The sequence below is a fragment of the Brachyistius frenatus genome, unplaced genomic scaffold (assembly GCF_029030835.1).
Source record: "Brachyistius frenatus isolate BFR_SWC_R1_liver_20210118 unplaced genomic scaffold, ASM2903083v1 Contig_83, whole genome shotgun sequence".
Classification (NCBI taxonomy): Eukaryota; Metazoa; Chordata; class Actinopteri; family Embiotocidae; genus Brachyistius; species Brachyistius frenatus.
In genome coordinates, this window is record NW_027210682.1 from 401,847 (window position 1) to 427,500 (window position 25,654).

General features: G+C 41.5%; 2 protein-coding genes across 7 annotated transcripts in view; one reads left to right on the forward strand and one right to left on the reverse strand.

Moving 5' to 3' along the window:
• Positions 1–97: 97 nt before the first annotated feature.
• polk (polymerase (DNA directed) kappa) lies at positions 98–9,975 on the reverse strand. Of its 2 annotated transcripts, none has more exons than XM_069709386.1 (14): positions 9,490–9,975; positions 8,359–8,478; positions 8,044–8,196; positions 7,420–7,551; positions 7,168–7,318; positions 6,763–6,984; positions 5,131–5,159; positions 4,479–4,645; positions 4,341–4,373; positions 4,112–4,208; positions 3,236–3,407; positions 2,053–3,081; positions 1,132–1,174; positions 98–966 (listed from the first exon to the last, which is right to left on the reverse strand). In XM_069709386.1, the coding sequence occupies exons 1-14, from the start codon at positions 9,616–9,618 to the stop codon at positions 885–887; spliced, it is 2,559 nt and encodes an 852-aa protein (XP_069565487.1). In that variant the 5' UTR covers positions 9,619–9,975; the 3' UTR covers positions 98–884. The 2 variants fall into 2 exon arrangements, with proteins under 2 accessions (XP_069565487.1, XP_069565486.1); XM_069709385.1 differs by having other exon boundaries at positions 5,035–5,159.
• Positions 9,976–11,340: 1,365 nt separating this feature from the next.
• Positions 11,341–25,654, forward strand: part of LOC138627208 (ceramide transfer protein-like) — a 22,937-nt gene continuing 8,623 nt past the window's right edge. For 2 of the 5 annotated variants that reach the window (XM_069709393.1, XM_069709395.1), the window contains exons 1-7: positions 11,341–11,551; positions 11,723–11,857; positions 14,385–14,501; positions 22,105–22,212; positions 23,114–23,252; positions 23,808–23,894; positions 24,075–24,232. In XM_069709393.1, coding sequence (XP_069565494.1) covers positions 11,462–11,551; positions 11,723–11,857; positions 14,385–14,501; positions 22,105–22,212; positions 23,114–23,252; positions 23,808–23,894; positions 24,075–24,232 — 834 coding nt within the window. In that variant the 5' untranslated portion in view covers positions 11,341–11,461. Of the gene's footprint in view, positions 11,552–11,722; positions 11,858–14,384; positions 14,502–18,302; positions 18,589–18,931; positions 19,089–22,104; positions 22,213–23,113; positions 23,253–23,807; positions 23,895–24,074; positions 24,233–25,654 lie in introns of those variants that run through there. The other 3 variants (XM_069709394.1, XM_069709397.1, XM_069709396.1) reach the window with 3 other exon arrangements.

A 25,654-nucleotide genomic window follows, 5' to 3' on the forward strand; every position in this document is an offset into this window, starting at 1 on the left:
TCTTCAGGGAACAACTGTTGTTACATTTCAGGTTGATGGAGGATAGATGGGTACTCTTTGTGTAGAAATGTCACAAAAAGTGAGATGTACGCAGAATATTGATTTATTCAAACAATTTACATGATAGAAGCATTCTCTTATCTTCATTATTAAATATATAGCTTTATCATTGACACTATAAATACAACTGGAAATTAAATAACTTAATGAAGATGGATTTAAATGTTTTGACCTCTATGGCATGTAATAAATGTCCTCATGTTGAATTTAGCATACTATTATTAAATTACCATTAAAGAGCCAGTGTGTAGGATTAGGGCGATCTATCGGCAGAAATGAAATATAAGATTCATCATTATATTTTTATTAATGCATATTTACGTCAACCTAGGCCTTTCATGTTTTGTTTTTTTACAAGTTTCACTGCCATTAATTCTCCCACATGCTTGGAAGAGAAGGGTGAAGTGAGAGGTGCTCAGTTGGCTGCAATCTGCAACCTCGCCACTAGATGACACTAAATCCTACACACTGCTCCTTTAAAAATCACATTCGACTTAACTTCACTGAGTAATGGAATATGTGCATTGAAACTGTCGTTGACAGACATCAGTCATTAAATCATTTTGCTAAAATTAAACTGTATTTGTCTGTGTCACTTTCTTTTTGTATATGACTCCAAGAAGACAAGTAAGGTATAGTCGTGCAAATGTTTAGCTTCTTATATCAGAAATCTCAATAACAGCTATTGAGGAGAAAAACTGTATATGGCTTTGAGTGCAATGAGCTGCAGAGTCCATAGAATGAATAAAACCTGCCCAGTGAAATCATGGGACTGGGAGAGCTGTCTGAGTTCGTTGAGATGAGGATGGATCCATGTGCACAGATCACCTGAAGAACTTGTCAATGGTGTTGCAAGCACCAAGTCTTTTGGCCTTTTTAGAAGGAGGAGAGGAAGGCGAGTCCCGTCTAAGTCATGAAATGAACAGGAAAAAAAAAAAATCCACATTTTTTCTTTGTAAATTAAATTTGTTGGTATAATTGTAAATATTACTTTACTTACAGTACAGGGAATATGTAGAGGCCAAATGTCAACATTTTGTGAAGCAATAATCTTTAAACAAGCGATCTCACCTTTTGCTTTTGCCTTTGCTTGCTTGCAGGAGATGTCCTCTTTCTACAAACAGAAACAGATACTCATTGACATGGATAGAAAAAAACCCCTCCATCATTATCTCTTGTCTGACAAAAAAACCGACATCCATTGAGGAGGTACGCAATTGCAGCACCTCTTCAGGGATATAAAGAGTGCCATTTCTGAGGTAGACTTGTTTAAGAGGAAACCAGGGTGCAGTTCATTGTAGGAAATGAATAGGTGAGAAAGTGATTTAGCCATTCCCAAGACCAGGGCAAGGGGAGCCCCATGGGGTGAAATGAGATGTCTTTTCGCTGTCAGAATCGATACAAACTTCTCACACAATGTCACTGTCAGTAAATAACAAGGTCATAGGCCACTGACACCCTTCCAAATAGACATCCCTTCTGTTAAGATGTCACACAGCCACAGTCACAGCTTATAGACATTACTAACAGCTTCGTATCTGTCATCAGCAGAGACAGAAACATCCTCAGGCTTAAGATGCATACAGGACACAGCGTGTTTGAAAGCACTTAAGATTATGATTGTTTTTTTGGGGTATCCGGGTTTAGCTTTAGCAGCTAAAGAGCAACATGCAGTATTTCCCTCGGGAGTTGTAGCCACATAAAAACTGATCCTGAGCTGAATGAAGAGTGAATATTGAACTTGCATTCATCAGGTAGCTGTAAATCAATGTAAATGTAGCTAGTTAAGACGTGTAGATAAGCCACTGTTTTCCGTATCAACGTAAAAGCTGACGATATGCTGGTGTTGTGGTCACAACTTGTTTTCACTGCCCTTAATTAGCCAAAGCAACCAGAGATTGCTAATTTAACAATGGAACACACTGAGTGCACAGAACAGGATCCCTTTTAAATGAACAAGCGTTGAACAATCTCAATAATACACACACTAACCTGCGGTCTTGTTATTTTCAACTGCAGGTGGGTTTCTGGAAGATGAAGTTTGTCCCCCAAGCTCATGTAGGACCTCCTGGTTCAGGCAGAGGTCAACGTGATGGTTGAAGACAGTGAGGTCATCGGTGTCCTGGGTCAGCTGACATACTGGGCAGATGAGGACGGGACCTTTACCCTTACATGACTGAGGCTGTAGCGAAGTCCCGGTTTTGTTGTCACCTTTAATCATCAAAACCTTCTGAACAGAATTGTTTTTCAGGCTGTGCTGACCAACTCTGCTCAACTCCACCTCTGAATTGTTTTTTGACTCTCCCTCACACTGCCACGTCAGTTTGTCCACTACTTCATGTTCTTTATGGTCATCCTCGAGGTCCAACTCAGATTCTGCGTCTGAAACTGTGATTTGGTTTGGTTTTCTGGAGGCATCACTGAGACACTGGTCTATATGCTGGTTGAAGGCATTTAGATCAGTCGTCTCCACCGTCCTGAAACACACCGGACATGTGAGAGTTTCTGACCCTGTCCTAGCACAGCCTGATGTGGATGCATGGGCCTGTTCGGGCGAAACCAAGTCATTTTCTGAGAGATCTGAAGCTGTACAGTTATTCTTGTTTGCGTTTGTTGATGACTCTTCACTGTTACTAGTGTAGGTGCCTACTGAGGAAAAAGCCTTATCGCCATTTCCTTCCTCTTGTGTGCTTGCATTCGATGTCTGGAGTTGCAGTCTCTTGGCATGAGCCCTTTGGAAGAAAGACTGTTGGGGTTCCTCACCAGCCTGGCTGCCCTCTAACTGCCCCTGCTTACTCTGCCAGGGAACCTCCTCTTGTCTCTGGCACTTCTGCGCCAGTGGAAGACACACAAGTGGGAGGGTTTGGAGGGAGTGACTGGAGAGTTGCCCTTTCTCAGGGTTGTGATGCATTCCTTGTGAAGAGCCACTACAGTCTGTCTTGCCTTGCTGAAGAAAGCCAATGATGCTCTTCTGCAGGGGCTTCTTATCATCCAAACTGACAAAGGCAGAAATACGAACACCTACAAGCACAAAAAACAAATTATCTGAAGAAAACTTCAAAATGAATGCCAGCTGTGTTATTATTTCCACATGAAGTGTGTCACAGATCATTTAAACTTATTTCAAGCTAGTTATATTAATTGATATGTCAGTTATATTGTCATATCTAATTACCCATGAGCCTCAGTCTGAGTGGCTGGGGGCTTTCATTTTCCATTTCCGTTTTCAGTAGGTCCCTAGCAACAGCAAAGAGCTCATCCACTGTAGCAACAGCATATGGCAGCGTCGCCGCCCTGGTTTTCACCTCAAAGTTCACGTTCTTAAGCTTCAGTGTTACTGTTTTACCCTTCAAAAAAAGAAGAAAACACACAGCTGAATTCATGTTAAGAGAAACTGTTAAGATCATTACTGTCTGCTTTCCAACATCCTCCGATTACTGACATAATCAATGTATTTCTGTATGGAAAGGCTGTAAATGGAAAAGAGATAGAAATCTGTATCTTTCATATCAGTGATTGATTTGTCAGAATGCATTTTGTGAGTTTTCATAGTAATGTGATCATCTCCCAGGGAGATGCTTCCAAGGCTGATAGTAGCCCCTGCTGTCTCTTTAATGGCCCTCCATTTCCTCTAGCTATCAAGGCCACATCAGGGCCCAGGCAGGGGGGTGATGGCGGTGCCAAGACATCCAGTCCTTCCTCCATTGATTCAAGAGGGAATGGACAGGTTAAAGTAATTGTGTGAGATTCAGTTTGGAGTCAGGGTGATTTTAAGAAGGCAAAGAATAAGATGGTTTTTTTTTTTTACCTATACAGTATAACCATTTTCTCTTTATCTGCACAGCTATGTAATGTTATGTTCAAATAGTGCTCTCTTTGCTCAGTCTGAGACAATCACATCGTGATTCATTCAAGCAATGTCACAGCAGTTACACAATAAAATCTTGAGTGTACAGTAGACAAAGTTGGCACAACTAGGACAGGAAGCCAAAGATGTATTTAAGACAAGCTTGTTGTTAAGAAAATATGCATAGATATGTTCATGTCATACCTTCAGACCTTCTTTCTTCATGTCTTCTGCCAGGTCTTCACAGAGCTCCCTGCATAAAGACAACTGCTCCTCAGTTTTACTCAGCTCTTTAAATGTCCTGTAAATAGTGAGCATCCGAAAAGAATGGAGCAGAGAGGAAATTAAGGAAGAGTCAAGAGGATGGACACTAAATAAATGACAATTCAACCACATCACATCAGTGTCAATTAATGCCTTTTTAAGTACAAACCTTTCCGTGCTCATGCTTTTTCTTTCTTCGTGCCTGTATCAAAATAAAGAGTGAATATTACCTCCTCTCTCTGATGTGGACAGTTTGTTTTTTTCTTTAATCAGTTTTACTAAATTTTATGAAACAAACGGATTATACCTGGGTATAAATGTGGAGCCCAGACCCAGAGAAACCTGCAAGAAATGATGCCAGGACGTCTCTGAGAACAACAATGACAGCAATGCCATCTGCTGGCCAAAGTGGGAACAGCTACTGATACTCAGAGCATTAAGCATCTTCTCGCTCACCTTCCCGATACCACAAACCTAGAGGAATGCATAAAACACAACATTATTATCTATACCCGTTTTATTCTGAACAGGGTCAGAGGGGTTCACTTTGGACAGGTCACCAGTCCATCACAGGGCCAACACATAGACAAGCCGAAACAAAGAACATCCACGCTCTCATTCACACCTAAGGCCCCTCTGTATCGGGCATGCATGTCTTTAGCTGGTGGGAGGAAGCCGGAGTGCCTTGAGAGAACCCACGCAGGCACAGGGAGACAGGACACAGAAGGTTCACAGACCACATCTATAAGACTGTAAAACTCAGGGCTCTAGGCTTAAATTTGACTGACATATGAGGGAAATAGTTGCACTGCAACAAGCACACGTCTCTGTTTATGTTTTAGTTTGAGTGATGAGTGCTGTACTTTGCGAACTGGAAGATTGTGGATGAAGTCCAAGACTGCTTCTCTGGTGGCGGGGAGTCTAAACTGGCCGTTGGGCTTGTTTTTGTCACTGCACACCTTGGCAAGCATCATGTTTGGAGCAATTCCTACAATATTGGAAAGAATATTAGAACAGACCATTTGGAAATGACATGCTGGTGAAATGTGCATAATATTGATCATAATCAAGAACAAAATAGGCCACATAGACTTTTAGGACTTCTATTATTATTGCTGAGCAGTTTTGTTATTGTAAAGAATGAATTGCACTGAAAATAAAGCTGCCTGTACTCCATAATTTTTACATTTTGTTTTTATTGAGAAGGCACAGGAGTGGTTGGAGTGAGGAAGTTAAATATATGTTATCATTTTCCTGGGAAAACAAAGTAAAAAAGCAAAATGCTCAACAACAGCATGACTGTTTGTTAAGTGGGGGAAGATCACGTCCTCTTTCCTGTATTTTCTTGATATTGTGATAGACAGAGAATAACATTTAGGGCCTGATTTACTAAAGGTTTGCGTGTGTAAAATCATGTGCAAACTTCACACCACCCGCAAAAAATTTCCAAGCAGATTTACCAACGACGTGCAGTGAGGATTGCGTCTTTCAAATGTGCATTTTAACACGTTGTCCATTTTGCGTGTTTGCCTGCATGCATATGTAATATTGAGCGTTTCTACTTGCAGGTGCAAAATACTGGGAGGGGAAATGCAAATAGAACAATTTAGCACCTGCAACGACATTTACTAAACCTGAAAGTAGAAACAGGAGAAGTGATTGTTGTGTATTTTAGTTGGACTGAAAGGAACGTATTAATCAGATGCGCAAATCTGGAGAAACAGCTGCTCTTATTGTGGTGAGAAGGAGACGCAGGAAACTAAAAAATACGTAGAGAATGTGTTTTTACACCCATGGAAACATTTTTTGAGATGACAGGGAAAAATTATTCAGACATATTGTTTGTCCAGTGATGAAATTTCTGAGTTATTGAATGAACTGAATGATGATTGACAGTAAATAACAAGGAGAAGCCATGAAATACTGGCAATGTTAAAACATTAAAACTTCTTCCGACTCAGCATTGTCCTGCCTCTGGGTCGTCCCAGCGTATCGCTGCTCGGATGTCCAACCAAGTCCCCTTATTCAGGTGTGCTGTCACATGTACTGAATGTGTCCCACAGAATTCACAGGTAGCTTCACAAGGTTCACGAGCACTCGCGAGGCATTGAATGAAACTAATTCATCTGCTCATCACAGAAAGATCTGGACCTGCTGATCGGTGTTTATTAGAAGCATCTCACCATCTCTCCTGTTTTATTTGCCGACGTTTCATTACTAAGCCTTTTTTTCTCCTTTTTGTTTTCCCCACAGTATTGACTTTCTTGCTAATAATCTCCTATAAAGCGTTTTGTTCGTGTTATATTTATATTTCTTAATTTCAATGGGATCAGATTTCCTTCCCCATTTGCGGTCGTTCTGTGTTTTTCATGGCTGGAATCACTTTAACACACGTAAACCCCTCATCTAAATACAGCGATTTGCACCTGATTTGAATAACGCAATTACTCTTCGTAAATCACCCGCAAAACGGGTGCCAAAAAAATGTGCAAACTTTTGGAAGGAAACCGCAAATTAGTACCCATTATTTGAGATCTTAGTAAACCAGGCCCTTAGTGTTTAATTCATAACATCAGTGTCTTTCCCCTCACCTGCACTGGCAGTCAGCATGGTCTTCTGCTCAATGCGGAAGCGCATCTCTCTCACAGCCTCCTCGACAGATGTCCCGAACACCTCGAAAGCACCAGTAGCAGCACAGACACCTTCAGAGCCCGGTAAACTGGGAGAGGAGCTCGGGCTGTCCTCAAACAGGACCGGAGAGAGGTCTTCCACCTCTGGCACTGCCTCCTGGGGAAGCTCAGTCGGCTCTTCACCTTTACACAAAAGAAATGATTTCACGTGATGATTAGTCAGTGTGTAAAACTACTCAATTTGATTAGATGGAATACTAGTGTGTAAAACTCCTCAATTCATCACGTGACAGAAATTCCTTTTTTCAGATAAAAAATAAAAACAACACACCAGGTGTTCCTTCTTACTTTTCATTTAAGCCCTACCTGTGGAGATGCTCCTGGCACGGAAGTGATGCGTACGTGAGGACTCTGGCCAACGCTGTCTCTGTTCCAGGTGGTCTGTAAAATCTAGATAGGCTTCATCCAGGCTCATTGGCTGGAAGTGAGGGTCATAGTCTGCAAAAATCTCCCGGATCTAACAGAGATATAAATTCACAAGTGTCTGTGGGCAAGAAGTCGCAAAAGCACTGCGCAGCATGTGTTTGTTTTTTGTGTGTGTTTTGGCATTGCTCTTACCTCATCGCTCACTGCTCTGTATTTATCAAAGTTGGTTGGAACAATGACTAAACTGGGACAGAGTTTCTTTGCAATGAAACCAGGCATGGCAGCTCGAACCCCATACTTCCTGGCGTGGTAGTTAGATGTTGACTAGAAAATGAATAAAACAGAATAAAACACTTGTAAGACAGAAAACAGTATTTTAGATTTCACGTACAAGAGTCTACTTTAAATTTCTTTATTAGTCATACAAATGATGTTTACCCTGTAAAAATGGCAAGGATTTCAAGAATACAGTAATGTAATGTGTAATGAACCTATAACATTAAGTATTTTTATGCACATTATGGTTCATATTTTAGGTAAACCGTTTACATCCGATAATTTGACAACCAGCCAACAAAAGATTGTGATGAATGTGTGACAGAATTGTGTACTCTGTTACTACCTCTAGCCCAGCACAGACACTTAATATATACTATATATAATTTATAAGAAGTTAATTACGCATACTTGTTTGTGTTATAGTAAATGTGAGCATACTCGGCACAGTCTGTGTTGGACAATATATCTATTGCACCTGCAACTGCAGGAATTATTTTAGACATTTTTGTCATAAGTGTGTCCATTTCCCAGACCCACCAGCATACTCATGGATCCGACAGCCATGGGCTTGTCCTTTAGCTCAGGACAGTCTTTCATCTCCACAGCAGCATAGAAAGCGTCCATGTCCACGTGCACGATCACACGGCTTAGATCACGACTCCTCTCCAGCGCCGAGGCCATCCTCTCCACCTGCACAGAGAGATTTGATGAAAAGCACTTACAGTAAGTTACATGATGTTTGAAATGTGTTTTCATACATCTCATTACATTTGTCAGCATGTGTGCTTGAGTAACCTCCAAAAAGAAACCAATGACAACGTTAATCAGGTAAGTCAGATTTATTTGTCTTGCCTGAGCTTGTGCTTTCTTTAACTGTGCTTCTTTGATCTGTGCCTTTTGTAGCATCATTTTCTCAATGCGCTGGTTCACCTGCTGCTCTCGCTTCAACTCATTCTCATAAAACCTGGATCCCTGAAAGCAAAGGACAAGGACAAAGAAGAGTTATATCAACACTGCAGCACAGCTGAAATTAAAAGCTACAATAGCACATTTATTTGGTAGGGTATGTCTTTTCATGGAGGACACTGGACGAAAAGGGAATACAATCTGTAAAAGTGGATGTCACAGTTCCTATGTGCACATCATAGTAGGGCTTGTTTTGTTTTTTCTACACATGCTTTTGTTAAGGTTCTTGCTGTTTGCACAGGGATTCTTTACTTGACTATTTCCATTTTATGTAAATTTACACTACCACTCCACTACATCTCAGAGGCAGATATTGTACTATTTACTCCACTACATTTTCAAACCCTTTCTGTCCAGTGAAAAACATGCATCTCCAAATTTGGTGGAATTTGACATTTTCTAATAAACTGACAAATTAAACGTTCCTTTATGGGTTGAGAAAATTCTCTGGCTTTTTAAAATGAATAAATAATTTTGAAATCCACTTAGATTCAATGGATGACTTGACCCTATAAAATGTAATGCATTACTATAGATTAAACTAACCAAAAGTACATCATTTTTATTTTAAATACTTTATGTACTTTTATATACCGAATTTCCCCACTGTGGGATTAATAGAGTATAATCTTATCTAATGTATATTAGCGCAACTGTATATAACTAAAGTGTTAAAATGAACATCAATTCAACAGTAATACTAATCCAAAAACATCATATATAATATCTAAACACTGGCATGTACCAGTTACTACATTGCGTGTACATTTAGCTGATAATACTCGCATACTTTTAATTAAGTAAGGCTTTGAATGCAGGACTTTTACTTGTGGTGGAGTATTTTCAGTGTGATATCAGTACTTTTGCTTAAGTAAAGGACCTGAATACTTCTTCTACTATTGGTCATGCACAATGATATTAGAGACAGCTTGTGTAGGATAAGCCTCTATGTCTGGAAGATTTCTGGTATTTAGTTTAAACTAAAGTGGAAGGTGTGTTTAAGTTGTCAGCACCTACCTTGGATGATTCCATGATGATCTTGTTGATCTTGTCCCTGTCAAGACCCTCCATCCCAGCCTTGTTGTCATTGAGTGCCATCCTGGAGAGGAAGCTCTCCTCTTTGGTGGACACATCCCCATTCTCCATCCCACAAAATGATGGCAAAACAGTCGTTTGTTGATATAGTCCAAACTATAACGATCTCAACTCTGTTGTAAAGTAAACACTCTCATAATACACCGGATCTGTGTATCCCATTAAGCGTGCCTTCTCGAGTTGGATCCGATAACCGGTAGTAATTCAGAAATTTACCTTTTCCCTGAACATTAACAACGACACTGAAACGAATCGCTCAGCTGTTTAACGTTCATGACCCTACATGTTTTGAAAACAGTGACGACACGGTTTGGCGGTACTTCCGCGTATTTACGTCATCATCGAGAAAGGTGCAGGGTTTCCTCTACATTTACAGTTGGTTAATAAAAGTGAATTTTAGAATTTAACCCGGGAAAGTCCAGTTTCCTTACAGATTTTGTAAAAATTATTTTTGAAAAAGCGACATTTTTGTCTAAAACAAGTGCGCTTGCGTTTGACAGGAAATGACGTAATTTCTGCAGCGGAAGTTGATGGTCATTTTTTTCCTGTTAAATTAATGCATACATTTGAACAAATAATCAACGTTTATTCATTAGAAATGTATTTTAAAAGCCGATTGACGCTTTTTAATTCTCTAAAAAAATATTTCAAATTAACTAAACACCAAAATTCCGTGAAATGTAACCATAGTTTGATGCATTTCAAACTAATGGATCACAAGTCAGCTGTTCGACAGGAAAGCTTAAAGAATAAAACTAGACCCGTTGATCAATTCACTCAGAGAGGGATGAAATTTAGTTTTACCTCCAAAACCACATTGATAACGTCATTCCATTCCTTTACAAAATCCAAGTCATTAGTCTAAATAAAAAACAATATTTCTGTGTGTTTTCCTTCCAAAGTAAACAAAATGAATATGGGACACATTTTAACCCCCCCCCCCCCAAAAAAAAAAAAAAAAAAAAAAAAAAAAACAAAACAAAACAAAAAAGCTTTAAATAAATATTTTACCGAGTATGCCTCGCGGTTTTTGTCATTTCATACGGAAAATATGCTTTTAATTTGATAGAACGTGTTTGACTTCCGGTCTCGCCGTGTTCAGCTTTGTCGTCCCTCGACGCAGTGAGTACACAGAGCGGAGCGTGGCTGCGGCTCCTCCTCCTCCTCCTCCTCCTCCTCCTCCTCCTCCTCCTCCTCCTCCTCCTCCTCCTCCTCCTCCTCCCCCCCCCCCCCCCCCCCCACCGACCCGAGTGAAGACCGAAGCTAGTCGGTCCTCCGCTACTGCTAACTTGAACTGCGGAACCTCAGCGGCGACACAATCAGCCTCCTCGTCATTTGTAGATTGAAGTCGAGGTGCAGCGTTTGAGCTCGGAGGCCTTTTCCACATCGATCCTTCTCCCGAGCAGCTTTCAATCCGACTGCAGCTTTAAAGCGAGAACAGTCACGAGTTGGTTAGTTTTAAGTTCATGCTAGCTGGTTGCGTCGTTTTGACAGCTAACTAAGTTAGCTCGTCTTAATTGATATTCGACATCAGTTTTCAAAACAAAGCCCGCAAAAAAAACAACAACAACAACAACCGAGAAACCGAAGAAAGACCCAGCTGTCACCTCCGGGACAGCGCGTTAACGAGGACCAGTCAAACGACCCGAGATAAATGACGCTATCCCGCTGCTGGGTTTGTGCCCTCTGTTAATGCCTAATTAACATTATTTCTCCGACGTTGAAGAGGCTTGTTGTCAGCGGGGGAGGAGGGGGGGGGTTTGTTTGTTGTTGTTTTTTTTGGCCGTGAGGGCGTCCGGACCCCAACACGAACCCGGCAGCTCCCCGAAAGCTGCGTTGGCTCTGTCGATAAAACAAAACCAGATTCAAGTTTTCTTTGAAACTTGGGAATTAAATGTCCGAGAAGAGTTCGTCGTCCGGTTCGGATGAGGATGTGGACCCGGAATCCGGGCCGCCCGTGGAGCTCGGAGGCATTTTAAGCAAGGTAGCTTTTTAAGAGTTTTATGCTTGTTTTTAATATGTTTTAAATGGCACACTGCTAAGTCCGATCGTTGCTAATGAACCGCATCAGTTAATTTTCTGCACAGACATAATTCAGGCAGACTATTTTGCATCGTACAGCTGATTGAATACTGCACCTCTTGTGTGTTTACAGTGGACAAATTACATCCACGGGTGGCAGGACCGATGGGTCGTGTTGAAAAACAACACGTTGAGTTACTACAAGTCGAAGGATGAGCGGGAGTACGGCTGCAGGGGGTCTCTGTGCCTCAGCAAGGCTGTCATCACAGTAAGTGTTTACCCCGGTATGAGGAAGGAACATGACTCTTCTGCTGTCTGAGCACCAGTAGAAAGCAGGATGAACTCGGCACCTGTTCAACAACAATTCAGTGGGTCTCATTGGATGGGGTGGGGGGGGGGGGGGTGATCGGCCCAGCAGGTCCAGTTGTTTTGGTCATGTCATTTCCTTGTCATCAACACAGAGGTGATCAGTTCTGATTCCTGCGAGATAGACAAGTCCAATTGTAACAAGGGTGTTCGTAAGATCTCGGGTTTGGTGGAGTCCTGTATTTTAGCACACGGAAGCCGTCTCGCTTCAGCGATCCTTTTGAGCAGCCTCTGGCGTGCCTCTTTCTCCATGGCAGTGATTGTCTACTTCAATTTGGTCTTCCCGACGGTTTGAAAATTGAAGCCTTGACCACATACTGTACAGATTGGACCTGAATTCCTCCTATGCTGGCCTCCTGTTGGCGAGATAAACTGAAATCCCACACCCTGGTTAAATATTCACTGCCCTCTGTGAGCATACCGCCACCAAGTACAGAGGCCAAACAAATGGTTTTACTGGGATTTGTGCAACAGGATTATTTGGTTCAAACCTGGATTAAAACTGCAACATGAAAGGTTACAGTGAGTTTCCTGTAGAGAAGAGTGCTTATTTGTGTGAACATTAGGCCAAGTTTGTGCAGACCTGAATGGAGTTCCACACGACATTCAGACTTTTGTCTGATTGTTAGAGTCGCTCAACTCAGAGTGTTCACAGTTTTATTACACGTGCTCTGTAATTATCAGAGTAGTATGACCCACACAGCCATTTCCCACTGCCTCTCTTTTCCTGAATAACTGAAGCCAGTTCAGTCTGAGGAGACGGTGGTATGAAGACTCAGGAATGCAGAAACAAGCCTCTGCTTTATTTTTTTTGTTTTGTTTCTTCTTTGGCCTAACATCAGTCTGTTACAGAGAGTAGCTGTCGACAATCACCAGAATTTCTTCATACGGAAGCACAACATGCAGGAAATGTCACGGTCTGAAAATTCCTATTGTGCGCCAAAGTCCATTATCAAAAGCTGACATCAGTACAAGCTCCTTTCTATGCATTTGAGTTTTCCTATCATTCACATGTTTTTGCTCGGTGTTATCTCATATCAGTAACATTTTATATGTCTATTTATCGTGTTGAATGTTTTAATTATATTACAAACATGTATGCACACACACTAGTTTAAGGCACGTAGAGGAAGACCTTCAGTCAAAGTCTTAGAGGACACCGAGTCCTCTAAGACTTCGACTATCAGTGTTGGACTGATAACCTCTTCTTTCCTGACACTGGAGAGTCCACAATCCTGTATACTGAAGAAAGCCAATGCAGCACAGATACACAGCAGTGCTTACGCAAGGAGAAAGAGAACGTTCCAGTCAGAAAAAAAGAGTTATAAACTCAATCGTAAAGGCCAAGTTTATGGTCCGTGCCTGATACTGCACAGTAAGATAGACTGGATTTCTCTAGCCGGTAACCATCCCGGCTGGATGCGCTTGAGGTCATCACTGCGCAACTCCTTCCAGTGAAATTTTTTAAAGGGGGGTGTGAGATTTTCGATGCTACGCCTGTCTCTAAGGTTGTTGGTGACTTGAGTAAAAGCCCTGAAAGGTCACAGAAAAGACGTCACCCCTGTCAGCTTTCTAAATATGTAATACCAGCGTTGAAGTGTTAACACAATGTTATGTAGCAGGCTGACGCTGAGTGTTCAGAGCTCGATTGTCTGTTGTTGTTGTTGTCTGTGTGGCAGCAAATAAGCCAGGACATGAGCCTCATTCAGCAAAACTAATCAAATTTGGCCAACGCACGGTTAAGTCAGCTGACAGAGCAGAAACACGTGTGTGTGTGTGTGTGTGTGTGTGTGTGTGTGTGTGTGTGTGTGTGTGTGTGTGTGTGTGTGTGTGTGTGGTATGAGGGGTGGGGGGGGCAAGAGGGGATTCAAGTCAACTGTGCCTTATTTCCTATTGTGCACCTTTGCAGAGCAGATCTCTTCTCAGCTGAGTGAAGCGGTCAAATTCCAATCTCAGAGGAAACGAGGGAATTCTTTGCTGCATGTGTTTGGGTGCCTCAGGCGCTCGGTGGTTGGCGCTGGGTGGGGTGCATTGTAGACTGGGGGAGTGTGGTAGTTGAAAGATTTGGCCCAGGAGTAGAAGGAAAGGTTCTGAAGATTCAGGTTCGGGGGACAGCATTGTGGAACAATCTCCGTTTCTTTTTGTTTTGGGTGCAACCCAGACATAAGACATCGGTTTCTAATTAAAATTCCTGTTTATTGTGTAGCATATGCATTTCTGTGACTGATGGAGTCCATGTGTGTCCACAATTTGTTATTGCTAGTCAGCCAGTGTCAAGACAGGAGCAGTGATTTCATTGAACTAGGGGAATATGTTTCATTGAGTTTGTGGTCTACAACTACAGATATTTGGTTGTGGGGATAGTATTTGCTGACATTACTCATGCACTCTGCATAATAACTATACATGACTCTCCTCTCTCCGCGCAGCCTCACGAGTTTGACGAGTGTCGTTTTGACATCAGCGTGAACGACAGCGTTTGGTACCTCAGAGCTGAAGATCCTGAACACAGACTCCAGTGGATTGAGTCAATAGAACTGCACAAAGTGAGTACTTCAGTTTTCTTTTTCTTTTGCATATATTTCTGAATCTTACTTGTTAGTTTCCTTTGACATCTTTGTTTGCTTGTCATACAGACTTTCTTAGGAAAAGTTATTATAGATATATATAAATAATGCTTATTGTGAAAGCAATCTGGCTGTATTAACAGGACGGAGAAATCAATAGGGATTCCAATCCCTGTTGTGTTCAGATTGTTTTTGTTTTTTTTTTGCTTGGTGTTTGTTAAGAATCAGAAAATATTTTCTAATGTTATAGTGTCTGAGGCCATGATAAATATTTTATTGAATTTTGCCATAATCCCCCACAAAAAAAGAATGTTTTGCTGCATTATTCACATTCTTCCAATATTCAGGTTGAATTTTGGGTCAGGTTATTTTTTCAGAACAGACAGGGAGTTATCTGTGTTGTGTTCAGTGAGCTAGGTGTGGCAGGACAAGGATTCAGAGACACACACACACACACACACACACACACACACACACACACACACACACACACACACACACACACACACACACACACAGCCCTGATCCCTGGGAATGTGGGGAATCTGAGGAGTGAGATGCTGAGGTCATCAGACATCAGATGGTAGGCAGCTGCTTACTCTGCAAGGACATCTTAGGTTTATATGTGGACTATGTGAGTGTTTTATTGGCCAGGTCTTTGTCGAGCCTTTCATTCAGGAGTTTATTAGGCTGGCTGGGATCGTGCTTCACATGTCATACAATTGGACTGCTGTAAACACTATTACACCTAAAGATCACATGGCTTTATGTACAGTTGATGAAATCGGGTTCAATATAAATGGCACCTATGTAAGAAACACAATCTGTTAACCTTCTGAAAAATGTAGACATTTTTCCAATAAAGCTGTAAAAAAAATCTTGTTTAGTTTCTTACTGTTTTATCAGGATACTTTTAAAATATATTCTGGTGCATAGAAAAACTGCCTCACATTACACAGTAAGTGCAACAGTTAAACAATGTCATCATCTATTAAAAACTATTTAAAACAACCAGCTATACTTTACTGAATTAGAAGTTTAGTTTACTGTGGACTAAAAAGTGAACTTGTTAACCATCTGTTTGATTTTATTTAGTTTTTTATTAATATCCTTTTATAGTGCTACGTTTGACACATAAAAACAGTTAAGTTGAGAGACCAATGAAAAAGCACCACCATTGAAAACAAATTATATTTATTTTGCGCCAAATCACAACAAAAGTCATCTCAGGGCACTTAACACAGACTTCCAACAAAGCTTCATAACATTAGAGAGTGGAGTCCAACAATTCAACAATTCCCACGAGTGACATCGGGCAGAAAAACTCCCTTCAATATCCCGTGAATCCTCATTAGTCGTGAGTCTCGACTCAAATGGTGCTGTGGATTGTTTTGTTTGTGCTGCTGAGAGTTTTTAGTGCGAGTGCAAGCAACCACAGGTTTCTATTCCATTAACAATGGCGTGATAGTTGTTTTTTTTTAGGGTTATGTTTGGACTGTGACCTGCAGTAACCTCAGAAAGCTTAATGCAGCACCACCTGCAGCATTCCTGTAGGTAGTGTGTCTGCACTGCTCCTAAATGGACAAAGAAAGTCTTGCACCAAGCATTTCTCCCTACTTGCAGTGTGTTTTTAATCTTTCCATCTGGACCCAGGAAAGCATTAACCAGGGTGGCCTGACTTTCCTGCTACTTTGTTTAAGCATTCACACTGCTTGTTCTGCAAATATGAGCACTTCATTTGTAGTTTATTTTCCAGTCCCCAGTACTCACATCACAAAAACTGGAGACAGTAGAACACACACACACATTCATACATGGAACATTTTTCCAACACTAAGTGTGATGACAAATAATATATGTATATATTTTTTTCTTTCTTTCTGGTCACCTTTTGAGGTGTTGTAGGGTTAAAAAAAAAAAAAAATGTTGTGCCACTTTGAAACACTCATACTTGGCTATAAATGTGCTTTAATATGGGTTAAACAAGTTCATGTTAAAGCAGTAATGTATATGTGTTCCCCAGAGAAAAATGTGATATTTACCGCTCTTTTAAAAAAAATTAACAAGCGAATTAGGTTTCAAATTGTGGAAAACAAAAAATAAAAATGAGCATTATCCTGTTCTCCAAAACACTGAGGGCGTGTCCGCTGAAGGTGCTGAAACCACGGCCGGTCCCAGGAAAGGTGCAACCTCTCTCAGAAGTGTCAAATACCACTACGAGCTGAAGATGGATGCTCCGCCTGACAGCTTCATTGGACTTGTACAGCTGTACATGTTTGAGCCACTAGCGCCAGAGGACACTGACCTACCCGAGGAGTTCCCGAGAAGTTGCCTATTATAATCATAAGAAGAAGCACACAAGGCAACTTGCAGTCAGTGGTGCGCATGAACTGCTGACGATGGCACTAAATGTCGTCGGGATGGGAGGATAAAAGTCGGGAAGGGATGCTAGTCTGTTCATTCCCGTTCCCCAGTAACGGCAGATAATCTGTGAATCCCAGTTGTCTACAATTAAAGTTTGTAAAACTACGCAGTGTAAAATAGTCACTACAGAAATGGGTGTTGGTTGTGATCGTCAGCTCTCCATCAATGTGGCTCTTCGCCAAATAAAGCCAGCTCCTCTTCATTTCATGACACTTTGGAAATTTGAATAATAAGACTGAACTGCTCTACAAATTCTGGCATCCGGCGAAGACACATTTTAGCCTGGCTCCAGCAAGCTATTGCACACAGCTTTAGTCATTGCTGTGATTGTCGTCTGAAAACCCTGTTTCTATTAAGGTTTGTGCAGGCACTCTTGTGCGGGCTGACAAAGCGCGATAACATTGAAGTAGTTCCAACAGTGGCGGGGGTGGTCGACTTTTGGCGCACAACATAAATCATATGGAGGTCGATGCCGATTGGTAAAAGGCTGCTCCAATAGCAATTAACCCGACGTCTATTCCCAGTAGGATGCAAAGATTGGAAACGATTGCAAATGGAGCGCAGCCAGACCCGCACAGTGAATTTGGTAACACCAAGCTAGATGTATTTGCAAGAAAAATGGATAGCTAGTGAATAATCTGTCGGCTGTATTATATGCAGTAATTCATGATCACGCGAGAAAGTCACTGATGCTGCTGTGCTCTAGTTTTTTTTATAACATTATAGTACAGACATTTAAAAAAAAAAGTATTTCTAAACACATCATGTGCGTTAAGAAATAATAGCTGAAAACACATGAAGACAGATTAACTGTTTTTTATTATAATGTTCAGCATTTGTTTTGAGTGAGCCTGAAATCACAGCTCCATGACCCCTCCCCTAACAGCCACTTTGCAAAGACTAACAACCATTATTTGCATATTCATATTACAAAATGAGGCTGTTCAGGGGAAAAACATTTTTTGGAGTCCGTTTGTGTTTTTATGTGTGGGTGTGTTTGTGTTGGTGGGAAAAGTCACAGTAAATGCAGCTCTTGATGAATAATGGATTTTTTTTTTTTTTTTTTTTGATTGGCTGTTCTCACGGCAACAACAACAAAAAAAAAAAATCAAGAGGGACACATAAAACTGCATTATACAGAAAAGACGGATCCATTCGAGCAGATTCAGAGGGGTGACGTGCGAGGGAATGGGGAAGACCCCCCCCCCCCTGTATTTATTTGAGGTTTTTCCACCACTTCTTCATGTTGGTTGTGGGCACAATCTGAACGCTTTTAGTCCAGATCAGGGGGGTATCAGCAAATCAGAAGGGATAAAAGGAGAGTCGGGTAGACAGAAGTAAAGCAGAAGATGCAGACAAATGTTGTTCCCTGCCTCCCACTCTGTCTCTCTCTTTCTTTCTCTCTGCCATGATATACAGTAGGCTGCTTCACTCGCCCACCCGTTCACTACTTTATTGGTTCATTACCCAAACGGCCCCAGACAGCTCTCGTCTCTCTCTAATGCACACACGCATGCAGTCTTCCTTTCTTCCCCACTCTCGCTCTCACTCTTCCATGCAAACACACACAGTCAAGCTTGGTCGCCCGGTGATGGATGCTGGACATAAAGACGGACGGGATAAAAAGATTTCACATTTCAGGGTGTGTGGTCTGTTGATGTATGTACATGGCGAGAGAGTGTGTGAGAGTGTGTGTGTGTGTGTGTGTGTGTGTGTGTGTGTGTGTGTGTGTGTGTGTGTGTGTGTGTGTGTGTGTGTGTGTGTGTGTGTGTGTGTGTGTGTGCACGCATGAGAATTCCAAGACTCCTCCTTTCCACACAGTCGGTCTCTTCTGCTTCATGGAGCAGCGAGTGTCTGCCGCTCGTCTCCAAATGACTACTTTTTCCTTCCCTTCTCTTATCGCTGCTTTCTTTTGACTTGATGAGCTAAGCTACGCCTGTATAGCTTCTCTTCTCCACCTCCTCCTCTTCCCTTTTGTTCCATAGTGAGGTGTGTCCAGGGAAACGGGAATACTGGATTAAACCTTCTGAATTGTCAGAACATTGGGAGTGTTGGGGGAAGCGCCTGGCCATGTTGGGGTCGCGAAACCACCAGGACTGCAGCAGTGTCCTGCTCTGCTTTGGCTGTTGGAATGGCCGAATGGTGGGCTTATAGCATGTTGGCATGCTGCTTGCACACGGTCACTCGTCACTGAAGTGTTTACATTTTTATATGCCTGCGACGGGACATGAATAATTACTGTACATGACCTATTTTTGCCTTGTTCACACAGCTGCTGAAAGGATTATATTGCTTGCAGTTTTTCACAATAATAAATATGTGGACGAGCTTTACCATGGAGCTCCACTGCATGTTAGCTTCAGAAGAAATCAGTCAGTATTATTTGGAAATTAGGCTTATACTGCATGGCTGTGTGCTGAGAGGTAATTTCCCAAGCAGAAGTTCTTCATGGTTGCTCGGGGCAGTCACTCATCTCATTACTATTACAAAGCCTTGGGCTCAAGTCGCCATTTCACATGTTGTGTGCGAGTGGGTGTTCAGTTTGCATGGTTGTCATGCATCTGACCAGGTGCATAAAGATGGCGGTCTCTGGCGTGGGCACAGTTCATGGAGTACTGCTTTGCCTCGTGGTCCCAAATTAGCATTCAAGCAATAATGATTTCACTTAGAGATGCACCGATATCAAATTTCAGAGCTGATGATGATAACTGATGTTAATCTATTGGTTGCTGCCCGTATCGATACAATAACTCACTCTCTTTGCAAATGCAAACATGTGAAGAGGGGAAAAAAAAAAGGTTTTAGATTGACCTTTATTTGAGTAATACACCACCAATTTTTAGAGAGCCGTCGACATCTATTCATTGTGGATGTAGGAGGAGGAGTGGGATAACTGCAACGGGATTGGTTGAATATGTTGCATTTCAGTCATGATCTGAGGAGCATCCCTTATTATCGGTTGTAATTAGAGGCTTAAATTCAAAGATCAGAACAGAAACAAGAATAAAATGTTCTTTTTTTGCATCCTTAATTTCAGTAAGTGGTATCTCAGCTCTAACCAAAGAAGTAAACAGTGTTACCCATTGCACTTTTTGTCAAACATTTGTTTACCCATGTAACCAGCTAACTGTGATTCTCGGGTGTTTATATTATATTATATTATATTATTCTTATAATATAGCAGAGCAGCACTGAGGATGATGTAGTTTAAATCGGAGTTTTACAGGTGCATTAAGAAAGCAGTCAAGAAGTACAACCCGTGTAGGCATCACAACCTTCATTTTGTGCAGCTGAAGCCCTTTCAGTGTCAACAATCACTGACTTCAATATGAAAAATGAAAGTGAGCACTCATCTCTCCCTCTTGATTTAATAGAAAAAGTGTATTATTTTGTCTTTTAATTCCGTGTTGTGTTACAGCAACTTGAGCAGCCAATTACAGCCCAGCTTAACACAAAAAGTGGTGTTTTTGAAACCGACAGTTATTTTGACTTTGGCAGTGTGTTTATGGGCAGTCAGTGTTTTCACAATAAAATAACATCATTTTCTGCAGATGGTTATTAACTTTGATTGCTGTAGTGTCTCTTTAGTAACAGGTCTGATTGTAGGTTCATGAATGTTGTAATGGGGAATTGCTTTTGGGACTGAGCTGGGTAATTTTTCAGGCTGTGGTTTAGAGAGAGAGAGAGAGAGAGAGAGGTCCACACAATAAGAAAAAATTACAAATACGTATACAATAAGATAGATATATTCTTTAATTTCATTTTATTGTATGGTGTTCAATATATTTTATTCACTGCCTTCATATGTGTCTGGTATGAATAGACCAAATGCTGTAAACAACTGATTACAAATCAAATACTCTCTTGTAAGAAATTAGTGAAGACTTGTTCTTATATGACTCTAGATTTTTCTAGTATATTTTCTACTTGTCAACTAAATCTACTGTATGTAAGCCTGTGGAAATGGGAGAAAATGCTTTACTTTAAACTACTCAAAAGCTTAAATTTTCTTCATCTTAAAACCATAACAATCTCTGGATCAAGTAAATGTAAACAAACCTTCAACAGCAAACGGTGAGACCTTATTTTCTGTTGGTTTGGCCCTGAACGGTTTACTACGCCGCTTAATATTTGTATTACTGTCAGTTCCCTCGGCCTATCACTCTGTTGTAAGTGCTCTTTTAGCAGAGGTATGCATGTGTGCTCCCTCTCGAGATGGTCACCTGACTCCCTCTCTTCAGTTTGCTCTCTGTTCTTAAGAAATTCCTCCGCCTGCCAATCCATCAACAGAAATAACTTCCAGTCTCTTGTTAATTCAGTAATCAAGTGGAAAATTTGCCTCAAAGCCATGACTAAACCTACGCAAATAACTCCAGAGTCATAAACCACACCACCAGCATGTCAGAGTCCTGATTCAAATGTTTAAGAATCTCAAACATTCAAACATTACCGTTGCTGCTGGTTGAGGAAACGTGAAACGTGCAGTACTGGGTCATACATTTACTGTCTCTCTTTAATGTCATAGATAACAATTAAAGGCTGCATGTGGGACAAACAAGGACATTTTGCTTTGGTGCGCTCGGCTCGGTGTGCATACGCACACATTATCTGTAATAAAATTCAGTTGCTTTGCAGAGTTTGCAGTTGCAGTCGTCGCCCAGTTATATGTTGGCCGTTATGGAACAAATGCCAGAACTGCCCCTCCTTAAAGGCTACTCGTTGATCTGTTTTATGATGTCATGTGAGACCCGCTGTGCTGTATGTCCTAGTCGGTACGTCCACTATTTTCCTTCAGGATGTCACAATAAAGCCCAACTCCATCCACGCTAGAATATATTTCAATTTACTTCCACTCTTCCTCAGCCGCTGATTATCAGATCATCAGAGATGTCGATGCATGATGCATTTTTCAGCCGCGGTCCCTCACAACAGACTCGTTTTTGTGTGTAGGTGTAGGTTCTGCTCCGGTCCAGCTTAGCATTACTCAGCGCCGCTGACTGTTCCAATTGATCCCACTCTGTCTAGTTTTGATAAGCGGCAGACATTCTTGTTACATTGCAGTTTGTCCAATGTTTTGCGTGCACTGAACTGAGCTTCTGTTCCCTCCTCTTCTCTCGCCTCTCCTCGCTGTCTTCCCACACCTCCACCTGGATCGCAGGCCGAGTCCGGTTATGGTTCAGAAACGAGTCTGAGGCGCCATGGCTCCATGTTGTCACTCACCTCAGCAGCTAGTGCCCTGTCCTCCGCATCCACATCCTCCTTCAAGGTGAGACATGGTCCCCGATGGCCGAGTTAAAAGATGTCGCTAGACATGTTAACGGGCCATGGAAACATGTTAGCTGCATGCCACGAACTGAATATGCTTAGCTGAAGGGTTAGCAGGCCGGCCACCAGGGCTGGGTACCAAACCCGGATCCATTCATGGCACAGACCGAATTGCTTTCATGCCAGCTACTTTCACATAGGTTCTACTTCAGTGGCCCACCCACGTAGATAAAATCTATTTCAACTTTGGTGGATCTCACAATAGAAAGCCTTATTTTACTCCTTTTTCTAATTAACGCTGAATTGCGCTGCAGAAACTAGCGGCTTCGCTGTGGACATTCGGCCAGCTGGCCTCTATCGTTAGCCTTCATGAGGCGTTTGGTGACAATCGGTAAATTGTTGTTTAGCAATAGCTTGCATGTGAGGCGTAAATGGCAGCATCACCTGATTTTATGCTTGTGAGATGTAAATTGTAGCTACATGAAAACGCATGGGTTTCACTCTCCCGCTTTAAACTGCACCAAAACTAAAGATTAGTACCGTGATGTATAATGTAATGTTCTATTCGTTAAATTGGATTTTCTGAAATTGGTTTTGAAAAAAGTATCGATCAGGAACCGATATCAAAGTCAGGGTACTGATATGAATCACTCTTTAACGGTACCCAGACCTAAATGTAATATTTATGTTGAAGGCCTCGATCCTCCCCTTTAATGCACAGCTTACAGTCAAACATATCTTCTGTATCAATGCCGAGTGTTAATGATTTTCATTTTGTGCGCCAATTTGAACAACCATCAGATTTTCATCGTCAGCTGAAACAATAAATCTGAGATGAAGCTTTCCTCTGGCGACATTTTGTCTGGTGTTGTTGCCGTTGTTTACTTTGTGTCTCTGCTCAGAAGGGGCACAGGTTGCGTGAGAAGCTCTCAGAAATGGAAACCTTCCGGGACATTCTGTGCAGACAGGTGGACACTCTGCAGAAGTACTTTGACTCCTGCGCCGATGTCGTTTCCAAAGATGAGTTTCAGAGAGACCGAGGTAATGTGGAGCTTAAGTACACTACACTACAGCTTTTAGCGTATCAGATCTTTATTTTAAATAGGGTTAAATTTGTTTGAGATGAATTCTGTTTGGAAATATGTTCTCTAGAGCGGTGTGGAGGAGTTGTGGAGGACTGTGTCTCATGTTTGTTGGCAAAGGAAAGCATTTTTAGACGTGAACTTGTTTACTTGATCCGCGCCGCTTGAGAGCTGAGCCAGAGTTGTTGATACGGCTCATTGAGAAAAGAAAGAGAGATCAAAATCCTGTTTTACAGGACATTCTGTGGGTTGTTTAATCTCTGTGGCTTTCTTGTAGTCTTTAAGATCACTTTTATGTTTAACATTTATATTGCGCTGGACGTATAATCTCAATTATGTTTTTTTGCTGAAAATAAGTTATCCGTTACCGACAGTTATGAATGAACTAGCCGGGAACTGTGGATGTCAAACCTTACTATTCTCATGGAATTAGTTTGAAAATATTAAACTATACGCTATTAGCTTCCGAGATATATTATAGATAGAGCTAACACTGCTATTGTTTTCTTATCAGTAGTAGAGGAGGACGAAGATGAATTTCCTACCACCACAAGACCCAACGGTGAATACAATCACAACAACAACGGCAGCAAAGAGAAACGTGAGTCTACCTGCAGATGCTCGCTGACCTTGCATTATTTTAACTGACAACATCTGTGGAAAAAAGTAAACGTCGATAACTGATTCACTTTAAACAAGGAAAAGCACGACTTGTTTGTTTTTAATCAAGTCGTGAGGCAGCTGTTACATTCCATTATTTCCGTGTTCCTGTCTCTGCCAGTGTTTTCCCCCGCCAGTCCCAAAGGTATGAACGGGATCGACTTTAAGGGCGAAGCGATCACCTTCAAGGCCACCACGGCAGGAATCCTCTCTACGTTGTCCCACTGCATCGAGCTGATGGTCAAACGAGAGGACAGCTGGCAGAAGAGGGTGGACAAGGTACGGGCGTGGACTCCACACACAGCGGTCAGAAGAAGTGTCAAAGAGATTAATAGGCAGTTTCCTGGGTGTTTGTGTCAGCAGCCACCGCTGTGTGCAAATGTCGCTGACTGAGGAACTTATATTTTCTTTAAGGAACAAGAGGTGATGAGATTGTAGTTCTGCTGTCTAAATTGTCGAGCCATGATTGATATAGACATCAGATATTCATGTTAGTAGTTAAGTTGGTGCAACATTTACCATTTAAAAAGAGCAATGGTTGCTTTGGGAAGGGTAGAAGGTGATTTAAAGGAGTTGTTCAGCTTTATTAAATACGTCTCTGAATGAACAATTTGGAGACGATTGCTTTGGATGTCGTTTACTTGTCCTTTTATTAGTTCTTACTCCTCATTCCCAACTCTGGCTGGATCTTTTTCAGGTTTGATGTGGGTATTGTTGATTTGTTCCTGATTTCTGTGTGTTCATATTTCTATCTTGTACAGACGTCTGTTGTTCTGTTATTCTGCTCTATTGATGTATTTTGTGCGGAAGTTAAAGATGCCTTTGGCAAGATATTTTGTAATTTAGTGCCCAGTTTAAAGAGACCGTGTGCTGAGGTGATAAAAAAAACAAAAAAAAACAGGGAAAATCTTTTCAAGCGTCCTCAAACTCCGCACTTCAGATATCTGAAACCTAATAATAATTTTTGAATAAAAAAGGTAGTTACTGTGAACATTTCTGATCATATTTCAGTGAACATGTGGACAAATGGACGTGTTGCCTTTTATTACTTGATCATTTCATTTTTTTTTTTTATCAGAATGATCAGAGTTCCTCTAACACTCATCTCTTAATTGATATCCAGAGAGGGATCTGTGTCTTTAAAGGTTTCCTCATGCTTACATCCTGATCAGCGCAACTGATGTTGTCAAACCAGTTTTCTTTTTTTCTGTGTGTGAAGGTGTGCTGCTGCCCAACCCTAATTCTCGCAAAAGCCGGGGACTGTTTTCGGTCAGTTCGACTGCTTGTGTGAAACTGCTTCCAAATTATCTGTGTTTGGGTATGAGTGAGTGAACTTTAGGCTCTGACGTGGAGTAAGAAACTAGAGATAGTCAAAGAACACTCATTTAAAGGAACGCGACACGCCTACTCAGACTCGTGCAGGAGAGCGAGTTAGAAAATGACTGCTCGGACTTCGTGGTGCAATTTGTGGAAGCCTTCGCGACAAAGGAGGACTGAGCTGCTCAAATACCAGACACAGAGATGGATACCTCTGCAGACCTGCGGCCTCTTCTTTACAGTAGGTCTCTGTCTGTCTGTGCAGTGGTTAGACACAGCTGACAACAGGATCTCCTCCTGTTTATTTTGCGCTGTCTACACCTCCCTTTTATATTTTGTTTGGTTTCTGTGTCTTGCCGTCTGGTTTCCCTCCGTGAAATAGTT

Bases quoted from the DNA above. Each gene is read 5' to 3' on its own strand.
- polk (XM_069709385.1), bottom strand. From the start codon at position 9,618: ATGGAGAATGGGGATGTGTCCACCAAAGAGGAGAGCTTCCTCTCCAGG. The intron at 3,082-3,235 runs GTAATTAGATAT...TTGTGCTTGTAG, and splicing joins ACTCAGACTGAGGCTCATGG to GTGTTCGTATTTCTGCCTTT. The intron at 967-1,131 runs GTGAGATCGCTT...TTCATGACTTAG, and splicing joins AGCAAAGGCAAAAGCAAAAG to ACGGGACTCGCCTTCCTCTC.